General features: G+C 36.7%; 1 protein-coding gene across 2 annotated transcripts in view; it reads right to left on the bottom strand.

Annotated features, from left to right (window-relative positions):
- Nucleotides 1-1,801: 1,801 nt before the first annotated feature.
- LOC103044907 (glycerol kinase) overlaps nt 1,802-27,208 on the bottom strand; it is a 364,431-nt gene continuing 339,024 nt past the window's right edge. For both annotated transcript variants that reach the window (XM_049485389.1, XM_049485390.1), the window contains exons 15-18: nt 18,872-18,956; nt 17,897-18,017; nt 17,327-17,470; nt 1,802-3,643 (exon numbers count right to left, since the gene is read on the bottom strand). In XM_049485389.1, the coding sequence (XP_049341346.1) occupies nt 3,531-3,643; nt 17,327-17,470; nt 17,897-18,017; nt 18,872-18,956 (463 nt within the window). In that variant the 3' untranslated portion in view covers nt 1,802-3,530. The remainder of the gene's footprint in view (nt 3,644-17,326; nt 17,471-17,896; nt 18,018-18,871; nt 18,957-27,208) is intronic.

Raw genomic sequence — 27,208 nt, forward strand, 5'->3', positions numbered from 1 at the left:
TTCTGGTTTTAGACATGCCTAAGTTGATAGGCAGAAATTGTACAAAATGATACAAAATGTTAACTGTTAAATGTTAACCATGTTAATGGTTTAACCCATTAAATGCCTTGTCCCGTTTACGGACTACTGGTGTAGGTGATACAAACACCCTTTTCTCTGCAGTAAAATAACTTATAACTTACATTTTGAAAAGTTTGAGGGCTTTGAAATCTTCTTCAGGACACTTGGAGAAGCTGCCTGTTCTCTCTTCTCCACTTAATAATTCCAGATCAGTAACAGGAATCAACCCAAATTCTGCAAGTTTGAAACTTAAAAACCAGACAAACATAAATAAACTAAACTAAAGGTTTCAAGGACATGGACTGTTTAATTTGTATTCAGGAAAATATAGATTTTAAAATGAAGTTCAGGAAAGAGCCAATTTTATAATTGTATTCAATATATTTTAACATTAGCATATTTGCTTAAATATTTTTTTAGATTTTCTATTACAATTACAATAATGCTTTTCAGTAATGTTCCTCATCGAACATGATAGCTTATGTAATTCTTGAATAGTAATCCTAAATATTTAGTGGTGTAATGTCAAAAATGCTAGCCTGTTAAGTAGTTAAACAGGTAAACAATAACAGAGTTGACCAGCCTGAGCCAGAAATGTTTTTTTTATGCTTTTTGTTTTTTAAGAGCAAATATTTATTTTTGATTATGGTTATCCTTGAGTTTTGGGTTTGTTTATTTGATTTCATTAAGTTTATTTAATTAAGGTTGTGCTTATTATTATTATTATTATTATTATTATTATTATTATTATTATTATTATTATTATTATTATTATTTGTATTTTTATTGTTATTATTATTATTATAATTGGTATTATTGCTACTATTGATTATTATTGCTATTAATATTAATGACATATTTAATAGGATTTTTCTTATTCCTTCATTGATTCATAGGGTTAATACATTTATTGAAATTCGCTTTATTTATTTATTTGCCTTATACTTTATTTTCTGTATGATTGTTTAACTTTATTGGTAGTTGCTTTGGGATTTACCTTTGGATTTCAATGTCTATTTTTTGTTTTGGGTTTAATTCTGTGCATGTTAAGTTGGTTTTGAAAATTAAATTGCTATTTTATATTTTTGTATAAGTAGAGAATGCCAGGTTAACTCCTGTGTCTGTCTCTCTTGCTTTTAAGAGACACGGATGTTTGGACCATGCCCCAGGTTACCCCTAGGCCTGAGAAGCATTTTGTGCATAGTTTTAAGCTCCTCTCCCTTAGAGTGATAAACTGCTCAAACATCCTTTTATTTTTCTTAAGTGTTTGGGTTTATTTGTGTGATAAATGTACTAAAGTCTGTTTTTAGGCTGTTTAAGCTGAGAAAAGTGTTTTGCACATAGTTTTGAGCTCTTATTTCTTAAAGCGATAAACTGCTTCAAGTGTTGTTTTGAGGTAAAAAAAAAAAACTATTTCAATCAGAAATTAGTTTTTAAGACCTAAAACACATTATAACTGTAAAATGCACTAACATTCTGTAATGAACATTTCTGAAGTGTTTGGGTTCATTTGTGTGTTGAATGTAATAAAATCTGTTTTTAAATGTTTCAGGCTAAAAGAATAATTTTGTGCATATTCATGAGACACTTTCTCAGTCCTTAGAGCAATAAACTGCTTCAAGTGTTGTTTTGAACTGTAAACACACGTTTCCATCAGAAATTAGTTTTTAGACCTAAAACACATTATATGTGGTGGTTTGTGCAATGCTTTTCCAAAATAACTGATTTAATGCAACTTAGATAGATTCAAAGTTTGTGTTTATTGAAACCTGTTCAACTGCTTGTTACTTGAGTTTTATAAGGTTACAATTTCATCATATACATTAACATTTACAGTAGAACTAAACTTCAAACAAAGCAAATTATTTGTGATCTGAAGACTCTTTTGAAACAGGGGGTTTAACAAGCACTGAATGTGAACAGAGATAGACATGAGTACAGAGAGATACATGAGTACAGTTTTGCCTTCAAGGCCTTGATGCTCTAAATGTGTAAAGATGCATCATCAAATATTACAAACACGATCATCACAGCCCAAAAGAAAATTTGGATTAACTGACCGGGTTCTATGAAATAGTATAATAATATGACTGTGGAAACATTAAATACTATCTCCTGACATCCCTTTATCTTCTTCAGCCGCAGTACTTAATGGATCATCTAGTTATGTTATCCTAAAAAATGGTTTCATGGTTTAAATAGCCCACTTCTGCTTTAAGTAATTGTTATAGCAAAGGGAGCTGTAAGAAAGATAATGCCTTTGCAGTAAATCTAGGGCCATTGTAACAGTGAAACCAATTGTCTGGACACAATAGAGGGGTTTCCATCTAAATATTCCGAAAACTCATGCGTAATTCCACAATTAAAGCAAAAAAATGCTAATTATGCTGGCTTCCATTCACTACAGTTATGCAAATAAACAATAGTTTAGGTAGGCTACCATGACTGGGAGCAGACGCCGAACAAGCAAAATTCGATCCAGTTTTTGCTCTCGCCAGAATCGGTTTCATATTCATATACATATCCACACACATCTCAAGCCTCCCTCCACAAGTTGGGTATAGGGTTTATGTAAGTTGTGTTGCAGGCACTTTTGGATGAGCAGCTGTTGCTTCGGACTGAGTGTGTCAGCTCGCCACAGTGACACTGTCTAACAAATCTCATTTCTTCATGTTCACAGCCTGTACTCTATTGGGTCGACTATTCAATAATACTTAGATCTAACAGTACCTATTTTAATTATATTTTTATATGTAACATAATACTCTGCAATTACTGATTTGAGATTTCATACATCATCATTTATTGGAAAAACATAGATTTTGGTTTTAGCAATATTATAATTTTCCACCTAGTCCTAGCAAAAGTGAACCTTTTTCCATTTAGGTATTTAAGCACATTTTCAAAATGAACAAAATGTCAGTGGATGGAAAACCCTCTAATGGTGCCAGTTTTAGTAAATAAGATAACCTAATAATGTTTCTGGAGTTTTTTACTGCTAAAAACTTTTGAAGTTTACTAAAAGTCTACTAAAATTTTACCTGGAAATCAACTATGAATCGAGTAACATCTAAACATTCTGTGATTGATACAAATAATAGAGGAAAATTACACTAAATTTCCAAAAGTATTTGTTTGTGTTTGGTGATGTGAAGGATGGAGTCTTGGTAATGCTCGGTTCTGAAAATCCATTACAAGTCATTTAGCTGTGATGAAATTTCACGACTGGACTGGATGACAGGTGCAGCATCCTTTTACGGTAGCACTATGTAATTCACTGAGCTTCTGAGAACAACCCATTCTTTCACTAATGTTTGTAGAAGCAGTCTGCATGCTTAGTGCTTGCTTTTACACACCCATGGCCACAAAAGTGATTGGAAGCAGAGATCAATGATTTTGATGGGTGAACAAAAACTTTTGGCAGTATATGTATATCATATCTTTTCAGCTGGGCTGTACTGAGCCACACCCTACTTTGAGTGTGTGTATGTTTTACCATTCTCATTGGGCACTGGCTCCATTGTCTCCCAGTTCATAGCTTTTTGGACAGCTTTCTTCCATCTGGTGTAGCGAAATTCACTCTCTGTTTAAACAAATTACATAAACCTGTCAGTGTCTGTAGTGCTTCAGTGCTAGAGTCACAATCTGTAGAATTTCTAGTTCTATAAGAGGTCACAACTGGTTCTAGCATTTAGTCTAGCTTTAGTCAAAAAATGTCCTTACATAAATACATAGAGATAATGGTTAATTGGTGGATAATTAAGAGGATGATTAAAGTAATTATTGACGATTGTAAAAATCACAATCATGTTATTAAATAAAAAAAAAACAGAATACTTTAGATACAATTGCCATGAAAAAAAGTCATCTGTGCAAAAAGGCTGAAGGCTTCCTGTAGTTAATTGGTCCAAGTGTTGCAATATTATTTGCCCCCTTTACTTTCAGTGCTCACTTCAGAAGTTTAGTGAGGATCTCTGAATGATTCAATGTTGACCTAAATGGCTGATGATGATGAATAGAATACACCTGTGTTTAATCATGTGCAGAGTTCTGTTTAAGGAGCAGAGAGCATCATGAAGACCAAGGAACACACCAGACAGGTCCAAGATACTGCTGTGGAGAAGTTTAAAGCCAGATTTGGATACAAAAAGATTTCCCAAGCTTTAAACATCTCAAGAAGCTCTGTGAAAGCGATCATATTGAAATGGAAGGAGTATCAGAGCACTGCAATTCTAACAAGACCCCGCCGTCCCTTTAAACTCTCAGCTCAAAGACTGATCAAAGACTGATCAGAGATGCAGCCAAGAGGCCCATGATCACTCTGGATAAACTGCAGAGATCTACAGCTGAGGTGGGAGACTCTCAGTCGTACACTGCACAAATCTGGCCTTTATGGAAGAGTGGCAAGAAGAAAGCCATTTCTCAAAGATATCCATAAAATGTCTCGTTTAAAATTTGCCACAAGCCACCTGGGAGACACACCAAACATGTGGAAGAAAGTGCTCTTGGTCAGACGATATCAAAGGTAAATTTTTTGGCCAAAATGTTTGGCTTAAAGCAGCACAGCTCATCAATCTGAAAACACCATTCCCACTGTCGAACATGGTGGTGGCAGCATCATGGTTTGGGCCTGCTCTTCTTCAGCAGGGACAGGGAAGATGGTTAAAATGGTTGGGAAGATGGATGGAGCCAAATACAGGACCATTCTGGAAGAAAATCTGTTGGGAGTCTGCAAAAGACCTGAGACTGGGACGGAGATTTATCTTCCAACAAGACAATGATCCAAAACATAAGGCTAAATCTACAATGGAGTGGTTCACAAATAAATGTATCCAGGTGTTAAAATGGCCAAGTCCAGACCTGAATCCAATCGAGAATCTGTGTAAAGAGCTTATTATCATATTTCCATTTATAGCAAAAAAAGATCCAAGTAGGTCCCCATTACTTCCCTCCCACCACCCAAATTTCCAAAACTAAATCTACATACGGTGGATTACATAAAGCTAAGGTTATCAGACATTGATGTTTCTATCCTGGCGGAGGAGAAAGAGTTGTGTGGTTACTAAAATCAACAGTCAGCCAGAACTGGATCACGAACACCACTAGCACTGCGCTTCCCACGCACTATACCACACTCAATCACTACTTTACCACCTTCACACCTCAGATGCTTATTCTCACTCAAACAGATGCTTATTTTTTTTTTAAAACGTTGAAATAAATAACGTTGGATCAATTGAAGCAAAATCCATGGTATAAACTTAGTATAGCCTCAGTATATATTTAATTATAAAAAAAAAATCAGCCAAAATGCGCTGTGCCTCTCTCTCTTTCGCAGCGCGGAGCTGAAATGAGTGAGGCTATAAATAATATAAAACTCAGTTCAGTTAAATAAAGATGAGTAAGGACCTGTAAAGTTAATCAAATACTGTCAAATATAAAGGATAGGTTTAAGTTTTGGTGAGCTGTTTTAATGATTAGAAACAGAAACTGAAACGTTTATTATTCTGCGCACTCAAAAAGCCTGTGATTGTTTTATATTACTTTGTTTATGAGTTTATGTTTTTTATATATATATATTTTTTATCATTTTATTGATCAAATTATTTTTAAAAACTTTCCTTTCAATACTATTATTTTTTCTTCATAAGACATAAATTCTTTACTTTTTAAATGTATATATTTATATATTTTATTTGCCTGTAGTAAATGTCAGTTTTTATATCATTTATTATTATTTTTTTGCCCTTTCAAGCTGTAAATGCTCAGTGGCATTGTAAATAAGGGTCCCCCTCCAGTGTAAATAGTGGTTTATTGCTTGTTTAATATTCAGTGTTGCAAACCCAGTTTTTACATAAAAAATAAACAGAATAGAGAATAAAATATCATTACTCTTCCCTAAGCTGCTGGTTTATCTTCACAGATGGCACAGTCAGTTTCCTATGCACTCTTAAGATAGGAATGAACAGAAGTCAGCGCGCAGCTGTGTCTTAAAGGGGATGGATACTGACACACTGATTGGTTTATTTCACGTTACACCCAAAACACACCCATGAATAATTAAGAGAATTAGTACACGCTCTTTGCACTGTTGGAGATGCGCAAGGCGTCCTCACGATACCAAAGACACAGGACACGCCCCTAAATCCCCTAAATTTGTGTATTATTAGTTTAAGCAGATTGTATTTGCCTATTGTTCCATTGTTAGACATTTAAAGGTGTCTAACGCAAGGGCTAACACGGCAGTGTCATGTTTTCCAGGAGCTCAGGTCCTGGATGTTGCCTGGTGGCACTGCGGGAACCCTGGCAACGTTGTCCTCCATTTGTGGGTAGAAAAGACACGTCCGCATGGTGCATCATGGTCCTAAAGGAGCACTTCTGCACACTTATGAGCACTGCTTGCAAGCCGACCTAGTCCTGGGCCACTATCCATTTGCTTTACAACCATCCCCCCTTATGGGGACCATAACTTTTTTATTTACACATTTTGTCCATTTATATATTTTTTTCCCTATCTTATTATCATGTTTCCATTTATAGCAAAAAAAAAGATCCAAGTAGGTCCCCATTACTTCCCTCCTACCACCCAAATTTTCAAAACTAAAGCTACATATAATGGATTACATAAAGCTAAGGTTATCAGACATTGATAAGACACACATAGACATAAACAGACATAGACAAACATTTCACAGACAGGATTGACAAAGACCAACACTACAAAATATATATGGGGCTTATAATTATAAGCTGTAATAAGGAAAATGCCTAGTTATAAACATAAGAAATAAACTAGAAAGTTATTCCAAATGTAGTATGATGTGGAAAAAGATGGAGTAGTTCTTAATATATTGTAGAAAGTACAACCAAGTTTCATCACATAGTTTGTACTGTTTTTTAAACTTGCAGTCATTCTCGGCAGGTGACAATGATCTGTAAGCAGGATAAGCCAGTGTTTTATAGGACTTTGAATTAGAATTATTCTTTTAGGAATGATAAAAGATATCATTATAAAACATCTAATATGTTTGTGTACTGTGTGGTAATGTGGTATCATTAAGTATATATTGTTTTAATTATTTATTTTGCCACTTTCCTGTTTATACGTAACATGTTTAACATTTACATGCTTTTTTATAACAGTGCAATTAAACTGTCTAGGATTGAGACTGTGTCTGTCCCCCCGTGTAGCTTGAAATCGAAAAGGTCGGAAAATCTGTTTTAATAATCTTATTACAACACATCTGTCTCTCAGAGTACAAGCAACATCCGTATTAAACTAGGGCTATTAAATATAAGATCGCTAGCACCTAAATCAGTTATTGTTAATGATATTATTACTGCACTATGTCTGTGTGAAACCTGGGTTAAACCTGACAAATTCATCATTTTAACTGAGGCTACTTCCCGAGGTTTTAACTAATTAAGTTACCCACGCAGGTCGTGGTGGTGGTGTAGCCACAATTTATTATTTCTGGATACTCCTGTACCATACTCAGATTTTATTAGTGAATTTACTGACTTTAAAGCAGCAATAACTCTTCTTTCTGATAAGGTCGTAATTATAGGAGACTTTAATATCCAGAATCAGGATCCACTGAAAGTTGCGTTTAAATTAGTTATAGATGCTTAAGGCTTCAAACTAAATATTATTGGCTCTACTCACCAATGTAGTTATGCATTAGACTTAGTATTGAGGCAATCCAAAACAAACTAGCTCCTTTATCCCTGCCAACATATAGTAGTGATATAGTAGTGATTTCATGAAGTTCTGTGATGATGAAAATAATAACATTAGACAAAAAAATTCAGTGTCATTCCCAAACCAGCTATTGATAAACGCTGTTCCAGCTCTAAGGCATGCCTAGAGCATTTCAGCCCAGTTATTAGCTCATCAAAATAGTCATCCTTGTACTGCTGGATCTTAGTCCTGCCTTCCATAACATTTTAATGGGACAACACTGACAAAATGACACTTTGACACAATGAGAAGTAGTATGTGTGCAGCTTATATAACAGGGTAAATTTATTCTTCCCTCAAAATAACTCAATACATATTAATGTCTAAACCACTGGCAACAAAAGTAAGTACACCCCTAAATGTCCAAATTCAGCACTGCTTGTCATTTTCAGTCCAAAATGTCATGTGACTCATTAATGTTACTAGGTCTCAGGTGTGCACAACAGGGAGCAGGTGTGTTCAACGTTGTAGTACAGCCCTCACACTCTCTCATAATGGTCGCTGAAAGTTCCACCATTGCACCTCATGGCAAAAAGAGCAGGGTCCACTCAGAACAGACCTTGCATTGGTCATCCAAAGAAGCTGAGTGCAAGCACTCAGTGCCATGTCCAAATGCTGTCTTTGAAAGACAGGCACAGGAGTGCTGTCAGCATTGCTGCAGAGATTGAAGAGGTGGAGGGTCAGCCCTTCAGTACTCACACCGTACACTGCATACTACATCAAATTGGTCTGAATGGCTGTCACCCCAAAACGTCGCCTTTTCTGAAGTCTGTACACAAGAAATCCACAAACAGTTTGCTGAAGACATGTCAACAAAGGACATGGATTACTGGAGCCGTGTCCTATGGTCTGATGAGACCAAGATTAATTTGTTTGGTTCAGATGGTCTCAAGCATGTGTGGCAGCAATCAGGAGAAGAGTAAAGCATACTGGTGGAAATGCCATGGTCTGGGGCTGCATAAGTGCAGCAAGTTTTGGGGAGTTATATTTAATTGAGGAACACATGAACTCCATTATGTACTGTGAAATACTGAAGCAGAGCATGATCCCCCTCTCTCTGAAAACTGGGTCACAGGGTAGTGTTCCAGCGTGATAATGACCCCAAACACCCCTCTAAGATGACCACTGCTTTACTGAAGAGGCTGAGGGTAAAGGTGATGGACTGGCCAATGATGTCTCCAGACCTAAACCCAAAAGAACATCTTTGGGGCATCCTCAAGTGAAAGTCTTGAATATCTGCCAGCTCTGTGATGTCATCATGGGCGAGTGGAAAAGCATTCCAGTGGCAACCTGTAAAGCTCTGGTAAACTTCATGCCCAGGAGAGTTAAGGCAGTTCTGGAAAATAAAATATTGACACTTCAAGAACGTTTCCGGTGGTTTAGACATTAATGGCTGTATATTGAGTTTTTTTTTTTTTTTATGGAAGAACAAATTGACACTGTTATATAAGCTGCACACAGACTTCTTTTCATTGTTTCATTTTGTCAGTGTTGTTCCCATGAAAAGATATAATTATATATCTGCAGAAATGTAAAGGGTGTACTCACTTTTGTGATACACTGTAGATCATGCTATTCTGCTCGATAGGCTAGAAAATCTTATTATTAATTAAAGGATCTGCCCTCAGCTAGTTCAGATCTTATCTGAGAGATCGCTATCATACTTCATATGCCTTACCACGTACCCACCACGTACACTCTGCTTCCAAGATGCTGGCCTGTTATTAGTCCTGTGTATTAGATAAAAAATATGCTTTCTTTTATAAAGCTCCCCAACTTTGAAATAACCTCCCTATTAATATACGGGACTCAGACATGCTCTCAATCTTTAAATCTTTAAATCATTTCTATTTGCTTAAGCTCTTGAATAATGTCTCATTACAATTTCTGTAATGTCTCTCTTACTTCATCATCACCACCATCCCCCTCATCTTCATCATCACCACCATCACCCTCACCTCCACCATCTTCATCATCACCACCAACAACACTATCTATGAGGAGACTTCACACCAGGAAAGCAGTTTGGACCTCAGGTCCACATTGCTGAGGACCCACTGCAGTTTGCATTCACTGTCATCTGGACAAGGGGGGAGGTGCTGTGAAGGTCATGTTCTTTGACTTCTCCAGTGCCTTTAACACCATCCAGCCCCTACTACTGAGAGACAAGCTGATGAAGATGGAGGTGGATATGCACCTGGTCACCTGGATCACTGACTACCTTACTGAGAGACCTCAACATGTCAGGATCAGGGACTGCTGCTCTGTTACAGTGATCAGCAGCACAGGAGCACCACAGGGGACTGTTCTCTCTCCAGTCCTGTTCACACTGTACACATCAGACTTCATATAGCACTCAGAGTCCTGCCACATGCAGAAGTTCTTTGACGACCCTGCAATTGTGGGGTGTGTGCGTAATAGTGATGAGAGGGAGTACAGAACCCTGGTTGAGGAATTTGTGGTGTGGTGCAAGACGAACCATCTGCAGCTGAACATCTCCAAAACCAAGGAGATGTGCATAGACTTCAGGAGATCCAGGCCCTCTGCTCAGCAGCCAATCTCCATCGAGGGGGTCAATGTCGAGGTGGTCAAATCCTACAGATACCTTGGTGTGCACCTGGATGATAGGCTGGACTGGTCAGTCAACAGAAGGCCCGGGTCTTTCAACATCTGCCGGAAACTCCTGCTGATGTTCTACCAGTCTGTGGTAACCAGCGTCCTCTTCTACGCTGTAGTGTGTTGGGGAGGCAGCATCAGCAAGAGGGATGCTGGACGACTGGACAGGCTGGTGAGGAAAGCTGGTTCTGTGCTGGGATTAGAGCTGGAGTCCTTAACACCACTGGCAGAGAGGAGAGCCCTCAGCAAGCTGCTGAACATAATGGACAATGTTCACCCTTTGCACAGCACCATCACCAGGCAGCTCATTCAGGGGCAGATTGCTGTCCCAGTCCTGCTCCACAGACAGACTTCGAAAATCTTTTGTTCCTCAGGCCATAAGACTGTTCAACTCCTCTCAGCACAGCAAACTGAAGACTTTTTCATTCCGGCAACTATGGTCACACCATGGACACACCCTCAGCTATGGACACACTCTCAGTCTTGCTGATGCCTATAACACTATTTTAATAGTTCTACCCTATTTTACACTAGTAGTTCATTCACTAGTTCATTCATCTACTGTTTATGTATCTTTTGCACTGCTAATTTTAAATGATTATATAACTGTGCATTTGCACGTTCTGTATGGCTGACATCAGTTATCCTCACTTTATGCACATCAACTGGTGTTCACTGTCTATTGTGTTCAGCTGCACTGCCTCCATTCTACATTACACACACTAAAGACTGCACTTTTACACTTTATATTCTATTTTTATTTTATTGTATTTATATGTATCATTATATTCCATCCATGCATCCATTGTTGCCCTTCTAACGATTCCTCTCTCACATAAACCCTGCCCTAATCATCTCCTTTCTCTTTTTCACCCGTATGTCCTGAGCTGCTGCCTCCAAGTGCCCATGCCACTCCAGCAGAGTTCTTTAAACCCATTCTAGACCTTTTTTTCCTTTCCCTCTCTGTTCTCTCTCTCTCTCCATCTCTCTTACATGTGCTGTGATGCCTGGCCGTTCTTTTTGGATGTGTCCATTTGTGGTTCCAGCTTTCCGGAATCAGCCCTGTTCTTCTACTTAGCAGAATTATTACACAGCCTTTCTAACCCCTGCTTTTTCCTCTTTTCCTTTCCCTTTTATTCTCACAATATGCTCAGCAACTATCTATCTTTTTTTTTCATCTGTGGTCCCCTGTATACATATGGCTCTTGTTAGTGTGTTTTTAGTGAACTGACCTTCTTTCTCTGTCCTAGCATTTCTTTTTTTTTTTGTTTTAGTCTAATCCATTTGGTTATTTTTGTATTTTATGTTATTTTTAACTCTGCACCTGCTGAGCCTACCCGATCCTGATCAGAGGTGGAAAAAGTACTGAATAATTGTAATTAAGTAAAAGTACCTTTACTTTGCTAAAATTCTACTCAAGTAAAAGTACCCATCTAAAAATCTACTCGAGTAAAAGTAAAAAAATACTCAATTTAAAATGTACTTTAAGTAAAAGTTACATACTTGCTTTTAATTATTTGATGTAAAAAAAGCAAAACAAATCATAAATTTAATCGTTTTCAATAATCTATTATTCCACATAATAATTTAGACCTTTCAGGCAGCAGTGGTATATTTTAATTTGTGCTGGTGTTTTTATTGAAGGGGTAATCAAAAAAGCAATTCAACGTAAATGCTAATAAAGCATTTCAAGCTTTAACACTTTCTCTTATAAAGTGGAGTTAATTAAATCTTAATTGAAATATGTTTGTGTGCAACAAAAAAACATTTAATATATAAACTAAATAAATTGGGAACATAACTTTATGTGCATAACTATAGGGACCATGGGGTAATTTTTACTTAAATTGAACAGTATTTGCTGGTGCCTTTCTTATGAGTTTAAAGGAAGTCAGGTTATCCAAACAGTTAAACCCCACGTATTATAATATTTGATGTAATGATCACTGGAGACTTTATTCCTTAAAAATATAAACATTTTGACACAAAATACACAGAAATCTGTACACACCTTTTTAATCTGACAAATAATTCCTTAGATTTTTTTTTTTTTTACAGAAATCTTTGTATTTTGTGTTAAAATGTTTATATTTTTGTGAGGAATATCGTGTCAAGTGATCTCCCGGAGACATTGTGGATCAACAAAAAACGAAGTAAATATGTATTAAATCTTTATATATATTAGAAAATATATAAATATACTTTATTTAGATTTGTTCTTTAAATTGCCATATATATATATATATATATATATATATATATATATATATATATATATATATATATATATATTATCATTCTTTTGACAAAACTCAACATACTAATCGTTGAAACCACAATAGTCTACTAAAATAAGTTCTACGCCATGCTCTGACATCTTCTGGCAAAATCACAACAAGGTAAAAAATTACCTGGGATGGTGTTTGCTGCAGCAGCACAGAGGAGCAGAGCGGAGTGAGGAGGGGTTTAGTGTGAATGTGAGTGTCAGACATGTGGATTGGACTTTACGGAAATACAGAACAAATCGTGTCCCATATTGGTTCTATTTTTTTTTTTCCCCAGAATTTCATTTTTTACTCAGTAACAGGGAGTTTTCCAAAGTAGCAAAGTAAATTACATGTAAAAAATGAACTTGAGTAAAAGTAAAATTACCTATATTAAAAACTACTTTAAAAATGACAAATTACTTATAAAATCAACTTAATGTCACGTCTGGTGCTGTAGGCGCTCCTGTTTCTCCCACACACAGCTCCAGGGGTGATAGTGAAAAAAAATCCTGAGCCTGAACTTTTTTTCCTGTTCCAATGTTTTGCTTACTGTATGTTTGTGTTTGTTTTGTTAAATGTTCTTTTTATAACGAGATGCTGCTTTACATACTGTAAACCAAATGTACCTTTGGGCACAACATGCTGCACGTAGGCATAAATGTTGACACATTTTTCAAACATTTAATAGTCTGTGTATGACCTTATTGTCATATTTTAGATAATGTTTTCATTTTTGCCGTATGTCTATAGTGTTATTCACCAAAATACAGATAATTTCCATCTTGGTATGGAAACTGGCCATGTTCGATTCTAGCTGTAAAAACAAATACCAGGGTATGCAAATGAGAAAAAAGCACTAATAGGAAGAATACAAGAACTGGAACCATAAAAATAATTTTAAAATCGAGTCCACAAAAAAGATGTCTGAATGACCTTCCTCTAATCTAATCTAATTTAACATGGTTTAAGAACATAAAATACTTTAAAAAACAAACATTTTAATATTTAGCATATAGCCTGTCCAAAAACACAAAAAATGGCTATGCCCTGCCCACTCATTAAACCAAAATAACAATAACCATAATTTATAATTAATAATTAATTAATTTATACTTCACTAATAATTATTATAATGTATTAATATATAATTAACAAGGTTTAAGAATATAAAATACTTTCTGAACAAACGATTTTTTTTAAGCATATAGCCTTATTTTATAGCCTTTGTTTTAAGCTTATAGCACTCTGCGCTTAACACACTCTACAAAGCTGACACACGTGTTGTTTCTATCAACAATTAACTTGAATTAGCTTTATACCCCTGACTGTCCTTCGCTTTGGACCAAATTTAGCTCACCTTATGTAATGTTTCTCCTCACTTCAGAGGGCTATCTAGCTACACACAGCTCAAGACAAGTGTGTAATACGGAGTGGAGGAGCGCATGTGTGAGTTCGGGTCAGGAATCGGGTCAGGCTTGGGCTGATAATCTAAACTCTGCTGTGGAAGCTTGAATGATGCGCTGAAAATCATTTATTATTATTTTTGCAAATCCTGAAGACATCGCAAATAAAAGCCAAACACATAGGGCGCATGCGCACGCAGCGACCAGCAGGGTGAAGTTGGCGTCCTCTTGGTCTGGTGTTTTTAGTATTTTAATTGTTTGTTTTTTCTGTTTTTAAGTTATTTTAGTAGGAGTATTGGTATGATAAAGCCCTAGATGAGTTTTCTGATACAAAATGGATCTTTGTTATTCGGTTGTCCTATGTATTTTGCTCTACCTACTGCTGGCCTATGTTGTGGAGGGAGCCGTTCTCCAGGACAGGATTTGGTACACCAGAGATAAGCTCCTGCAACTGAACAGAGTGAGCATAGATAGCGTGACAGGGATAACGCTACAACTACCAGACTGTGTTCGGGAAGATTCACAGGGAGTCTGTGAAGGAGCGAGGTATAAGCAGAGGAAACGGGGTAAACGAGGCAGCGTGAGGTTACGTCTGAGGAAACAGCTGCTCACCCGATTCCCCCTGCCCTCCATAATCCTGGGAAACGTTCGGTGTATAGGAATAAAGTGGATAAATTGCAGGGAAACGTTCGCTACTAGAAGGATTTTAAGGACTGCTGCGCTATGGCTTTTACAGGGACGTAGTTAACTGAGCTGGATCAGAATAACGACTTGGCCTAGAGCCATTTCAAATGGATCGACAGGCTGAAGTGACGGGAAAATCTCAAGGCGGTGGGGTATGTTTATATCTGAACAAACGATACTGTAGTGCTGTGACTGTCAGAGAACGCATATGCATGCCAGATATTGAACTGTTATCCATATCGATGCGTCCCTTCTTTCTGCCATGCGAATTTCCACAACTTTTTATAACAGTTGTGTATATTCATCCTAAGGCAGATGCTGTTTCTGCCTCCAGTACTATCTATGATGTCATACAAAAACTGCAGGCGACATGATGCCCCACATTTTATACTGGGTGATTTTAACCAGGTTTTACTTAAAAAAACTTTGAAGCACTTTTATCAATATGTGTTGTGTCCAACCAGACATGCTAAGACATTGGATCGGTGTTATGGATCAGTTAAGGATGCCTACAAGTCCCTTCCTTTACCCTCTTTGGGTTCAGCTGATCATAACTGTGTGCATCTATTGCCCGTATATAAGACTGTGTTAAAGAGGGAAAAAGCACAGATAAAGGACATTAAACACTGGACGAATGAATCTGTACTTTGTTGCAGGAATGTTTTAACTGTACAGAGTGGGTGTTTAAAGAATCCTTTGGAGATGATCTGGATGAACTGGTTGATGTTACATGCTCTTATATGTCTTTTTGTAGAGATATTATTGTACCATGCAAGCAGGTAAAAACATATCCTAAAAATAGACCATGGATGAACAAAACAGTGAGTCTCAGCCTGGAGAAAAAGAGACATGCTTTTAGACAAGGAACCACTTCTGATTTGAGTACGTTAGATAATAAAATGGCGGCAAACAATCTTGGTTCAGTCTGGTCTAGTATGAAAACTACAGCAGGTCTTAAGGAGTCAGGGAACAGTAAAAAGGTATGTTGAATGTTGAAAGGCTTTACTTCAGATATTGAACTGGCTAATGCGTTTAATCATTTTTACAACCGTTTTGATGCATTTGACTTTGCAAACGAAGTCCAGGGTTTGAGAGGAAAAGTGGCAAATGATCAGCATTTTTGATAGATTTGGAGCAAGTACACAAGGCCTTTCTCTCTGTTAGGGTGAAGAAGAGTTATAGGCCTGATAATGTCTGTGGGAGCCTACTTAAAAGTTGTGCTAGCTAACTATAAAATAAAATATACTTAAAATGTATTTTTTCTGACATTTATAAGGATTTAAATTTATGCTTACTACACGGACTTACTCCTAGATTAACATAGCAGATGTTTTGCCATTTAAGAATTAGACAGATACACCTGATGCTTATTCTCACTCATTCTCTCTCACATCGTGAAAGTGCAGTTTAGTGACAGTGCCACAAAAATAAGATAAAAAGCACAGCATCCTGCCGCAGGACCCTCCAGCGCATTGTGAGAGCAGCTGAGAAGATCGTTGGCACCTCTCTTCCCTCCCTTCAGGACTTGTACAGCTCCCGCCTCATACACCATATTTGCACTACTGTTATACGGGTTCTATTTACACTGTCATTCCATCTCAATCACCATCAATATTGCACTATTGTCTTTCGTCTTACTTATGTTTATTGTGTCTTGTTGTATTGTACATATAGTGTCTCCCACTCTTTTAGATTATATATCTTATTTCTTTTAACTTATATTTATATATCCATTTCTCCCCCACCACTACTGCGCCTTGTTTTTGTCTCATGTATGTGTCCCTGCTGTATTGTACACATAGTGTCTCCCATTCTTTTTTTTATTATATCTATTTTCTGTACCTGCTGTAAAATTTGGGAAGGAGAGTAACGTAATTTCAATTCTATGTATGTCCTGGACATATGCAGTATTGACAATAAAACTACTTGACTTGACTATTGTCGTGCGGAGCATTTTTTTTTTTACAGAGCCACGCTACGCCGGATTTCCGTGTATGACCTTGTCTTTTGTTTTCTCAAGGCCCATTTTGCCTGTACCTCTGATTGTGGATTTAGCGTGGATGATCTGGACTGTTTATTGTTTCTCCCCTTTTGGATTATCTCTACTGCTGGCTTCTCGCGTGTATGAACTCTGGACTGTCTCCCGTTTATGGTATGGTTTTGTCTATGTGGCTACTGTGCTCTACTTATTTTGCTTCTGATCTCCTCTGTGTTGTCTACGCCTTAAATAAACAACAATTTTCTGTATCTGTGAGTGTTTGTATTCTGTACTCAATATGACACTCAATTACAGTAACGTAAGTAAATGTAATTCGTTACTTTCCACCTCTAATCCTACCATTATTACATTTTAATTTCAAAGTTTTTTTTCTTTTATTTAAAATATCCGTAATAATAATTTCAAAATATATTAACTAAATATTTTGTATTTTGTTTCCTAATCATTTTATTTATTGTATTAGTGTTTCTTATAAGAAAAAAGATCCATTGTAGATTTATATTATATATTATAATTATGTTCAGTTGCTGAAGAGTAATTCTATCTGAGCTCTCACCATCTGGGTTGATCTGAGCTTGGTACTTCTCAGAGGTCACAGAGGTCATACCATCAGGGTTTATGCTCCACACATTGACCCCTTCAGCTGCTCCTGCAGCCATGGCAGCACCCAAAGCAGTGGTCTCAGACATTGAGGGTCTCACTGCACAAAATAAAAACAATTAACTGTAACTGTAAGAGCATCCTCCTCAAAAGAATGCACACAAGTTCTTCATTGTTAAATGCGTGTTTCTGACTGTGGACTATGCTGTAAGATATATTGTAGAGCCTCGAAGGCCAGGAAAGGCTTGATAATGCAATGTAGGGTAAGTTGATCAATTCAGATTCTGCGTTCTGTGAGTAGTGAAATGCAACATTGCGGAAGCATGTTAGGTGTGATATGGCGGACGTTTATTGTGCAAGCTAGATGTTACTGTAAAAAAGTGTTCTTGTAACATTCCAGTATAAAATATCTCACAGCTTATTACCCATACATTAAACAGGGCTTTGACCTTTCACAACTACAGTCTGAGACATCTGAACCAGAGTAAATGTAAACAAAATCAGACATATCCAAAAGCATACTTACCCACTGGGATGCATAGGATATCAGCCTGCAGTTGCATTAGTAATTTATTAGCGGTCATCCCTCCATCTACATGTAACTGAGTAAGTGGAACACCACTGTCTCTATTCATCGCATCCAGAACCTGAAATATACAACAAGATTTAATTGGGACTGTGATATTAAGTGTATTGTTAAAGAACATACTAAACACACAGCTAGAATCACAGGGCATTTCTATGAATATAAGCTTAGACTAAGGTGTCTAATGACAAAACCTATATAATAACGGTTACTATACTACTATAGGCTACTACAAATCGCAGCATAATTAGCTCTGAACTGAAAACCAAAACTTAACTAGATGTATGATGTAATTCACTCTCAACCAAATTTCTCATAACACTATTCTCTTTTGGGAGCAGTCAATATCTCTTCAAAACACATACATAAGCATTGAATAATCCATTTATAAAGCAATGCTTTTAAAAATACCAGAATTCATAACATGACAAGAAATTATTGAGGCTGTATTGACATAGCACTTTATGTCAAATGTATGTAAATATATCTGTAACCGTATACATATCCTGATTCTACAGGACGAACATGGCCTCCTCTTTAGTCCTGAGTACTTTGTCCTCTCAGCGGCTTTGCTACGGTGGCAGAGTACTGCCTTTATGACACTGTTAGTATTCATCATCCACCTAACTGTTTTGGCATCACAGAGCCACAGTCACATGCGTAACTAGTGTTCTTAATTTTTATTTGATCTTTTCCTAGTTTTATTTTTTATGTATAATTTTATAGTTTTTAATGTCCCTGCTATAATAATATAATCTTTACGTATTATTATCAGTGTCTTATTCTGTTTTATGCTCTGCTCTACTACATTGTAAATAAAGGGCACCCTCTGCCAATTCTGAGTTTAAATAAACATTGCTTTGACCTAATGAAATACTAAATGATGTAGGCAAATTTTAGGATAATGTGTATTACCTCTCGTGTTTGAAAGCACACAGCCTCTAGTGCAGCAAAGGCCAAGTGACTTCTGTTTGTGAACTGTGTCAGGCCACAGATAATCCTGAAAGTATAGAGAAAATAAACACCACTTAATATTTTGAATAAATTATGCAAGAAATCTGTTTAGTAAAATATAGTGTTTCTAAACCTATTTACAGAAAAAATGTTGGTGGCTTCTGTGATCATTCCTTAAAAAAACAAAATGGGTTTCCATGGCGGAGCAGGTCCATCCAAGCCTTACATCACCAAACGCAACGCAGGGAAGACTTTTGGTAATATAGTGTAAATAGATTTCTATTGTTTTGCTTTTTTTTTCAGAACCAAGAAATCACTTAAATAATACCTGTCTCACAAAATGAAACAGGATAAAATGACTTCAAAAGCAACACTTTATTGATATTAGGCACAGCTTTTTACGTTTATTAATGCAATTACAATGAAGTGTAATTATTTCATTTATTTATTTTAATGCTTGGTGCCATTCTTTATGCAAACCTTTGTCAAGATTTTACTTTCCTCTTTTTGCAACTGTTTTCAAAATATTAACATTGAGAAGTTATTTTGGAAATAAGGGGCACCACAAATGCATTTGTGCTTGGGGCATCCAAATGGCTAGCACCGGCCCTGCACATTCACACACACAGACACATGCACACACACGCACACTTCCACATTTCTACAGGCACCCGGCCACATCTTTACAGATATGTGTGTCTCTGGTGTCTTTTTGGAAAAGACAAAATGTAGTTTACAGGAATAGCAAGATTTAGCTTACTGTACATTTACAATTAAGGACTTTGTTTCTATGTACTCTTTCTCTGTTTGGATTGCTAGCTAGCATTGCTTCTCTCATGTATAAATATCACACATTTTACTAGCTGCAAATATTCATATTTTGCACATTCAAGTCCTTGTCTTGTATGACTTATACGTGTCTGCAGGAGGCCAGACAGCCCAAAGTCAGCATTTGTCACTGTGTGAATGTATATGCAGTTATAATACTGCTGAAACCCCAGTCTGACCCAAATAATAAAATACAATTTTTAAACCAAAATAGATGTTCTCAGACAAACCCTGTATAAATACAAAATAGTGATTTTTTTTTAGTTTCGTTCCAATTTAGTCCCCTAGCACTGGGTGTGTGGAAAAGCTCTTTCACTATTAGACACTTCTAGTTCTAGTGTTGTTTTCTACTTTTTGATTTCACCAAACTTATTGGAGCCAAAAGAAGGACTGCCTTTAATGTATACATTGTTTTGTAATATTTGTTTATTTCTTTGCCATTGTTTTAAAAGATACACATAACACATTGTGTAACATGTTTCTGCCGATGTTACTTTCATCAATAGTATCTTGTAGGAATGTTCTGGAACGTATTTGCTCATTAGGGAGCAAAACAGGGCAGTTAAAACTGAAGGGTGTGATTGGAGATAACCACACCTTCACACTCTTATTCTTAAATGTTTTATACATTTATATATACAGTTATAATTTTTCCTGTTCACTTCATAATTCACTTAATAACCTTATGATCTTTGCTCTATTTTTAACTGTCACAATGACACAAGGCTTTGGAGGTTGTTTGTACTTTTTCAGGAATCAGGAAGGTCAGAGTGTTTTCATCAACAGTGAGAGCTGTGAGGAGAACGTGACCCTGAGTGGCAGAGAAGCTTCACTGCTGTTCTGCTGTTCTGGGACCAGTGCATATGAACTAGGAGACAACAAGCTCTCTCAGTGAAGTGCTGGGAACCTCTCCTCAGATAGCCAGCACTTGCCTCTTAGGACACTTAAGGACTGTTTGAAACACAAGGACTGTCTGCTGTGTTCAACAAGGACACAGAGCTGAACAACACCATGATAAGAACCTGTTGCTCAGACAGGCTGGAGCTGATCACGTCATTGGAACTGGACAACAAGCTGTTAACTGGACTCTGCTGACGTAATCATATTGATAAGTTCTGTCCAATCACACTCGTTGCTGTACTTTTACTCTTTTCTAATATATATCTATTAAATTTTGTTCCTTTTATACATATATGTAATGCTGAAACTATTTTTCCAGTAAACTTTAATATATTTTAAATTCTAAGATCTGACTCATTGGTCATCTTTTCATGTTCTGGGATTTCTCACATCCGAGTTTTATCTAAGTCATGCTGTGGTAAATTACCCTACAGCTTTTGGTGTTTCCGCCCGGTTATGATAAAAAAAAAAAGAATGATGCTGCTTTGGGCCTGTAATTTATGGACCTTCTATACTCTCATGACCAACTGCTGTGTAAGGTAGGTTACATTTAATTAAGTAATATCAAAAGGGCTGGCACTGGGGGTTAAGGTGACTTGCGATGCCCTGGTCCTGGAACATTACTGGACCAGGGGGGGCTTTTTTGCCTGTTTGCCTTATGGTTCGGGGGTCCTGGAACAGTACCGGTCCCAGAAACCGGCAATAAAGGTGTTTGTGTGGCAGTTGGTGGTTTGGTCCTGCAACAGTACCGGTCCAAACAGAGCTTAGAGCTTGTACCTTACAGTTCGGGGGTCCTGGAGCAGTACCTCGAACACAGAACCTGGCTATAAGAGTAGTGTATACCAATATTGTCGTAGTCGCAACGTTTTTTCATCTTGCATGATCCTTATCTCCCAAGTGTTCAAAGGTGGTGCACCACCACAGCAGATTAGCAGAGGATGAAATCTTACTATCAAATGAGGTGGAGAAATATAGCAAATATAGATTAGATTAGGTAGTGTGAGGCAGTGTGAGGTAGTGTGAGGCTATGGAAGGGAAAGTAAAGTAAACAAAGTTGCAGAAAAGGATTCTTCACTTGGTCATGGTAGTTGTGGTCTTTGTGTCTATGGTCGTTTTAATCCCAGTTCTATCGATTATTTGGTAAAATTAATTTAGAAAGAAGGTTTTCAGCATTACAGAAGACCTGTTGATCTGAGCAAGAGAGTCTGTGTGTGTGTCCTGTCTGTATGGAGGCTGTGTGTGTGGGGGTTTAATTCTGGAACTGAGGTACATTGCAATCATTATTAAATCGGTTTTGGAACCGACACCATCTCTTCTGTCCGGAAACCTGTGGGAGTTGGTGAGTTGCCTCAGTAATTTCTATAAAATGTTAAAAAAATTATATACATTTTAATATTTTATCATCCTATATATCCAAAAGGTGGTCATGAAATTTAAATTTTTGGTTAGATTTATATTTGTGATGGCTAAATTTCTTTATACAATTTTGACACATATATTTTAAGAAATTCAGCTCAGTTTTGCCAACTTTAACTCAACCACTTTTAGACCAATCTAGAGAATTATTTAAAATATACACATGTATATGCAATACGGTCAAATGAAAAGAGGTTGGCAGCAGTGATTCTGGTTTTAGACGTTGCTAAGTTGTACAAAATTATACAAAATGTTAACTCTGTTAATGGTTTAACCCCTTAAAATGCCTTGTCCCGTATACAGGCTACTGGTGTAGCTGATACAAAACTCTTTTTCTTTGCAGTAAAATAACTTATTTACATTCTGAAAGGCTTGAGGGCTTTGGGGAACCTGTTTGTTTACTCTCTACTTCACTTAATAAATCCAGATCAATAACAGGAATCAAACCAAATTCTTGGTTTGAAAATAGATGTAAAAACTTGATAAACATAACAAAACTAAAGCTTTGGAGGACATAAACTGTTTACTTTGTATTCAGGAAAATATTAATTTTAAAATTAACTAGATTGCAGTTTCTACAGAAACTGCGAGTGTGATTGCAGTGCTGGCTGGTATCTGCTATGGTGTTGCTAAGGTGTTGCTAAGTGGTTGTTAAGGTGTTGCTATGGTATCCAGGGTGGTTGCTAAGGTGTTGCTAGGTGGTTGCTAAGGTGTTGCTATGGTATCTTGGGTGGTTGCTAAGGTGTTGCTAGGTGGTTGCTAGGTGGTTAATTAGCCAATTTTATGATTTTATTCCTTATATTTACATTATCAGATTTACTTAAACATTTTTATATATATATATATATTTTCTATTACAATTGCATTTATGCTTTTCAGTAATGTTCCTCATCAAACATGAAAGCTTATGTAATTCTTATATAGAAATCCTCTATATTTAGTGGTGTAATGTCAAAAATCCTGGCCTGTTAAGAAGTTAAACAGATAAACAATAACAGAGTTGGCCATGAATGAAACCTTGCTATACCTTGAGATGTTGTAATGAACCTGCAGTTCTAGAATGGAACATGTATGTATGTGTGTGTTTATGTAGTGCTGTTCAAAAGTTTGGAATCCGTAGCATAAAAACACTATATATATATATATTAATCTTTCATCAGCAGCTGAAGGCAGAATATTGAGCCATGCTGGTACTGTTCAATGTAACATGCTTCATTAAGCTGTAGAATTCTGAGGATGGCAGTTTAGTGAATATGTGAGACTGCTTCATGTTTAATAAGTAGTGATAAGTTATGTACAAAAGGTCCACATTGTGAAAGTCATCACTAATTATAACAGGGAAAGAGATGAGAACGGATTCCAGGCTTTTGAGACAGTGTGTGTGTTTGTGTGTGTTGAATGAAGCAGTGAGAGAGATCTCACCTCTGCGAGACATCTCTTCTCTTGAATCTTCTATCACATTTGGTGTAAGTGTGTGTAAGTGTGTTTGTTACTAACATTTGTCTAACTCTGATATTATAAGTCTAACTCTGATATTCTATAAGCGAATCTAATGATGAATATAGCCGCAAGCGGCAATCATCGGGTTCAAGCACCAACTTGCACAATGGTGCCTACTGGAGCATTGAATGGTGATGTGTAAGAAGGTCTAATATGATTGGAGATGCCCTGTCACATTTAGAAATTATCAAGTTTTTCACATTTTTATTAATGTTGAGCAGAGGCCTTTCAACCTGATCAGTGCTTAAATTCACATGTAAATCTAGTGAACTTTGTAGGATATTCATTAAGTGAGTTAGAACTAGTCAAAAGGTGTCTACATGTTATTGGTATTGATCAGGTGGCTTCAACCAGAATGTTCACAAAGTGGTATTCAGATTGACCTTTGAACCTTTGCAGAACAAGCTGAAATGTTTGACCAAACAAGTTTAAATTAACACAAAGGAGTGAATGTTCTGATATGACATGTAATTACGAAGTTATTATAAATCTAGTTCTGAATTAAATGGCGCTTCATCAAGCACCAACTAGCACAATGGTGCCTACTAGAGCATAGGATGGTGATGTGTAAGAAGGTCTAACACAATTGGAGACATTCTGTCACGTTTAGAAATGATCAAAAGTCTTTCACCTGTTATTAATGTTGAGAAGAGGCACAAAGGAGTGAATGTTCTGATATGACATGTAATGTCAAGTTATTCTTAATCTAGTTCTGTATGAAATGGCGCTTCATCAGAGTGATATTGTACAGAGGTCTTTAACATTGTGAGATTACAGCAAATAGTGCAGAGTTACAGCAATTTAGGTTAGAAATTCCAAGGACGCACAGATTGCTTGATGCCTGGAGAGTATTGTATGTGAAATTTTCACAAATGTTTTTAATGAACATTTACCTAGAGACTCTACAGTGTGCAGCAAGACTGAAATGGAGGTGATAGGCCAAATATCCAGAGAGTAGTTTCAATATAGCTATTTTCAAACAATTAGCAATTATGAATGAACAAAGCACTTTTTAAACATAGTTGTATTGAGAAATTTGTCAGAGCCACTGTACTAAATATGGCAAAAACAATTAGATGTCAAAATTGTACAGCATGATTGACATATACTCGTTTTTTTGGAACAGCGCCCCCCAGTGGGCAGATTGTTTCAGCACTTTGCAGGTCACTACAGTGTCTCCACCTGAACATAACTGCCAAATATCATCCAGATTGGGCAACATTCAGCCTGCCAAAATGTCTGCTGAATGCTGATTGGCTGATGGTGTTCAGCCATGTTGATTGATTAAGTTGCCCTTTGAACATCCTTTAGAGGCTGTATGATAGATTCTGCATGCAAAGTTTCAACTTGCTAGGTTGCACGGTTGCTGAGAAACAGTGCTCCAAATTTACCTCTTGAAGTGAATGGGGCATATATCCGGAAGGACTAATTTGCATATGGCGGCCATATTGTTTACATATTTCAACTTTTTCTTAATGAATATTGAAGCGCATGCTCTCACGAGTGTTTTGATACCAAACATGCCAGGATTGGTCAAAATTCCTAGGACTAGTTTGCAAAAGTAGGTTTTGCATATTATGCAAATTAGCAAAAAATCTATATAGACGGAAGTGCATGGTCCAAATTGGAAAGTTGTTGGTATTGACCCAAGGAATCCATCAAAAAAAGAATTTTGAATGTAGGTCTTATGGTTTTTGAGTTATTGAGAAAATTGTGAAAAATGAATTTCCTTGTTTATAGCGCCACCACTTGACCAATCGGTGCCATTTTTGTTGTCCTCCGAGATGCACTGATCCTACATCTACCTACCAAGTTTCATTTCTCTATGACTTACGGTTTAGGCTGCACAACAGCTTTTTTCAGTAGAAAAAGAATAATAATAATAAGAAGAAGAAGAAGAAGAAGAAGAAGAAAAATATTAGCAAAAACAATAGGGTTCTACGCACCTTCGGTGCTTGAACCCTAAATATAATGTTTGTAGCTGTGTCTGAATCGCTCACTATTCCAGAAATAGTGCACTATATAGTGTGTAAACCATTTTTGCAGTACTGTTTAAAACTCCAGCAGTACATTCTATTCCTTATATAGTTCACTATGAAACAACCTAATGCATCACAAAATTTAGAAATTCCAAAATATACTATAATGCAATGCAGTGCTGTTGTATCAGACGTCCTCAGAGCAGGACAAACATGGTTTATTGTTTGGTTGTTCCATAATTCGTTCAGTAAATAGAAAATGCTACATAGTGAAAGAGTTAATGACTGAGCCATTCTGAACACAGCTTCTGTCTTCATGTGGTTTAGTCCTTTTCTATTCTTATTCTTTTATTATTGAGACTGATTTCAGCTCAGTCTCAGCTGAATGAGATTTAAAGAATACACATATCTAATTTCTCTAGTGGATCTTGTGTATCTCAGTCTATGCTGATCTTTTGATTCTCTTAATGAGGATAGTAGATTTTAGAAACCAGTAAGGGCAGATCTTACTTTCTTTGGAAAGGTGTAATTTGACAAACTCAGTGTTGGATCTATTACAAGCTGCAGTGAATTGGGTCTCTCTTTCTGACTTTTCTGAAGTAGTCATCAGATGTCTTTAAAAAATTGAGCTTTCTGTTATGCTTTCCATATATTTTCAATTTCTCACAATGAAGAACTTGCTTGCATATTCTTGGCTATATATTGAGTCCCCATCAGAGCACAACAATATAATGTCATTTGCATAAATGTATAGCTGCTTGGATGAAGTCTGATGAGTTCTCTCTGTCCCTGGACTGGCTTTAGTTTCTTTCAGTCTCTTTCTCTCTCTCTCTCTCTCTCTCTCTCTCTCTCTCTCTCTCTCTCTCTCTCTCTCTCTATTCCTCTCTCTCTCTCTCTCTCTCTCTCTCTCAGGTTGGTCATCATTTCATGTTCTGGGATTTCTCACATCCAAGTTTTATCTAAGTCATGCTACAAAACATAGGTGGAAAATAGAGCACACAATTTTAGACTGTAGCATAGTTACCTCTTAAGTGGATATTGTGTGGAAGTTCATAAACATTTAGCTTGTTAGATAACCTTTTCTTAGTAAACATTTTTAAAAACAACAACATCTTTTTCATGGCCATAGGATGTGGTCATGTGATTGACCATCTATTCTGTAAAGCTCCGTCTAATCAGCCTGGCTGATTTGGTTGAATCTAATGTACGTAAATTAATCTAATCTAAGAAAATCCCTATAAAATTTAAAATTCATCCTTTTGCTTCTGTCACATCATCAATAAACACTAGTGTCCCAGTGCCACTGGAAGCCATGTGTAGCGGACCCCCCCATTTTTGTCTTTTTGTTATTCCCTTATTCTTATTTTCTGTATTGATTGATGTCATGTCATGTTATGAGTTGTATGGGTTATTTAGCTCAATCGTGCTGTTGCACTTTGTCACCAGAAGATGGCAGTAAAAGACCGGACTAAGATCTGAGTAGCCAGTAATGGGTCATGTGACAAAAAATGAAACTTAAGGAACTGTAGAGAAGAAGGCAGTGGTTGAAAAAGCTGGAGCTGTATTGTTCTGAGGGAGTAATGTAAATAAAATCCAACAAACCCATTGAAAAGCAACACACTTGAAGACATTTTTCATTTAAGTGTGCAACAAAATCTGGCGCCCGAACAGGGAC

Source organism: Astyanax mexicanus, chromosome 11 (genome assembly GCF_023375975.1).
Source record: "Astyanax mexicanus isolate ESR-SI-001 chromosome 11, AstMex3_surface, whole genome shotgun sequence".
Lineage (NCBI taxonomy): Eukaryota > Metazoa > Chordata > Actinopteri > Characiformes > Acestrorhamphidae > Astyanax > Astyanax mexicanus.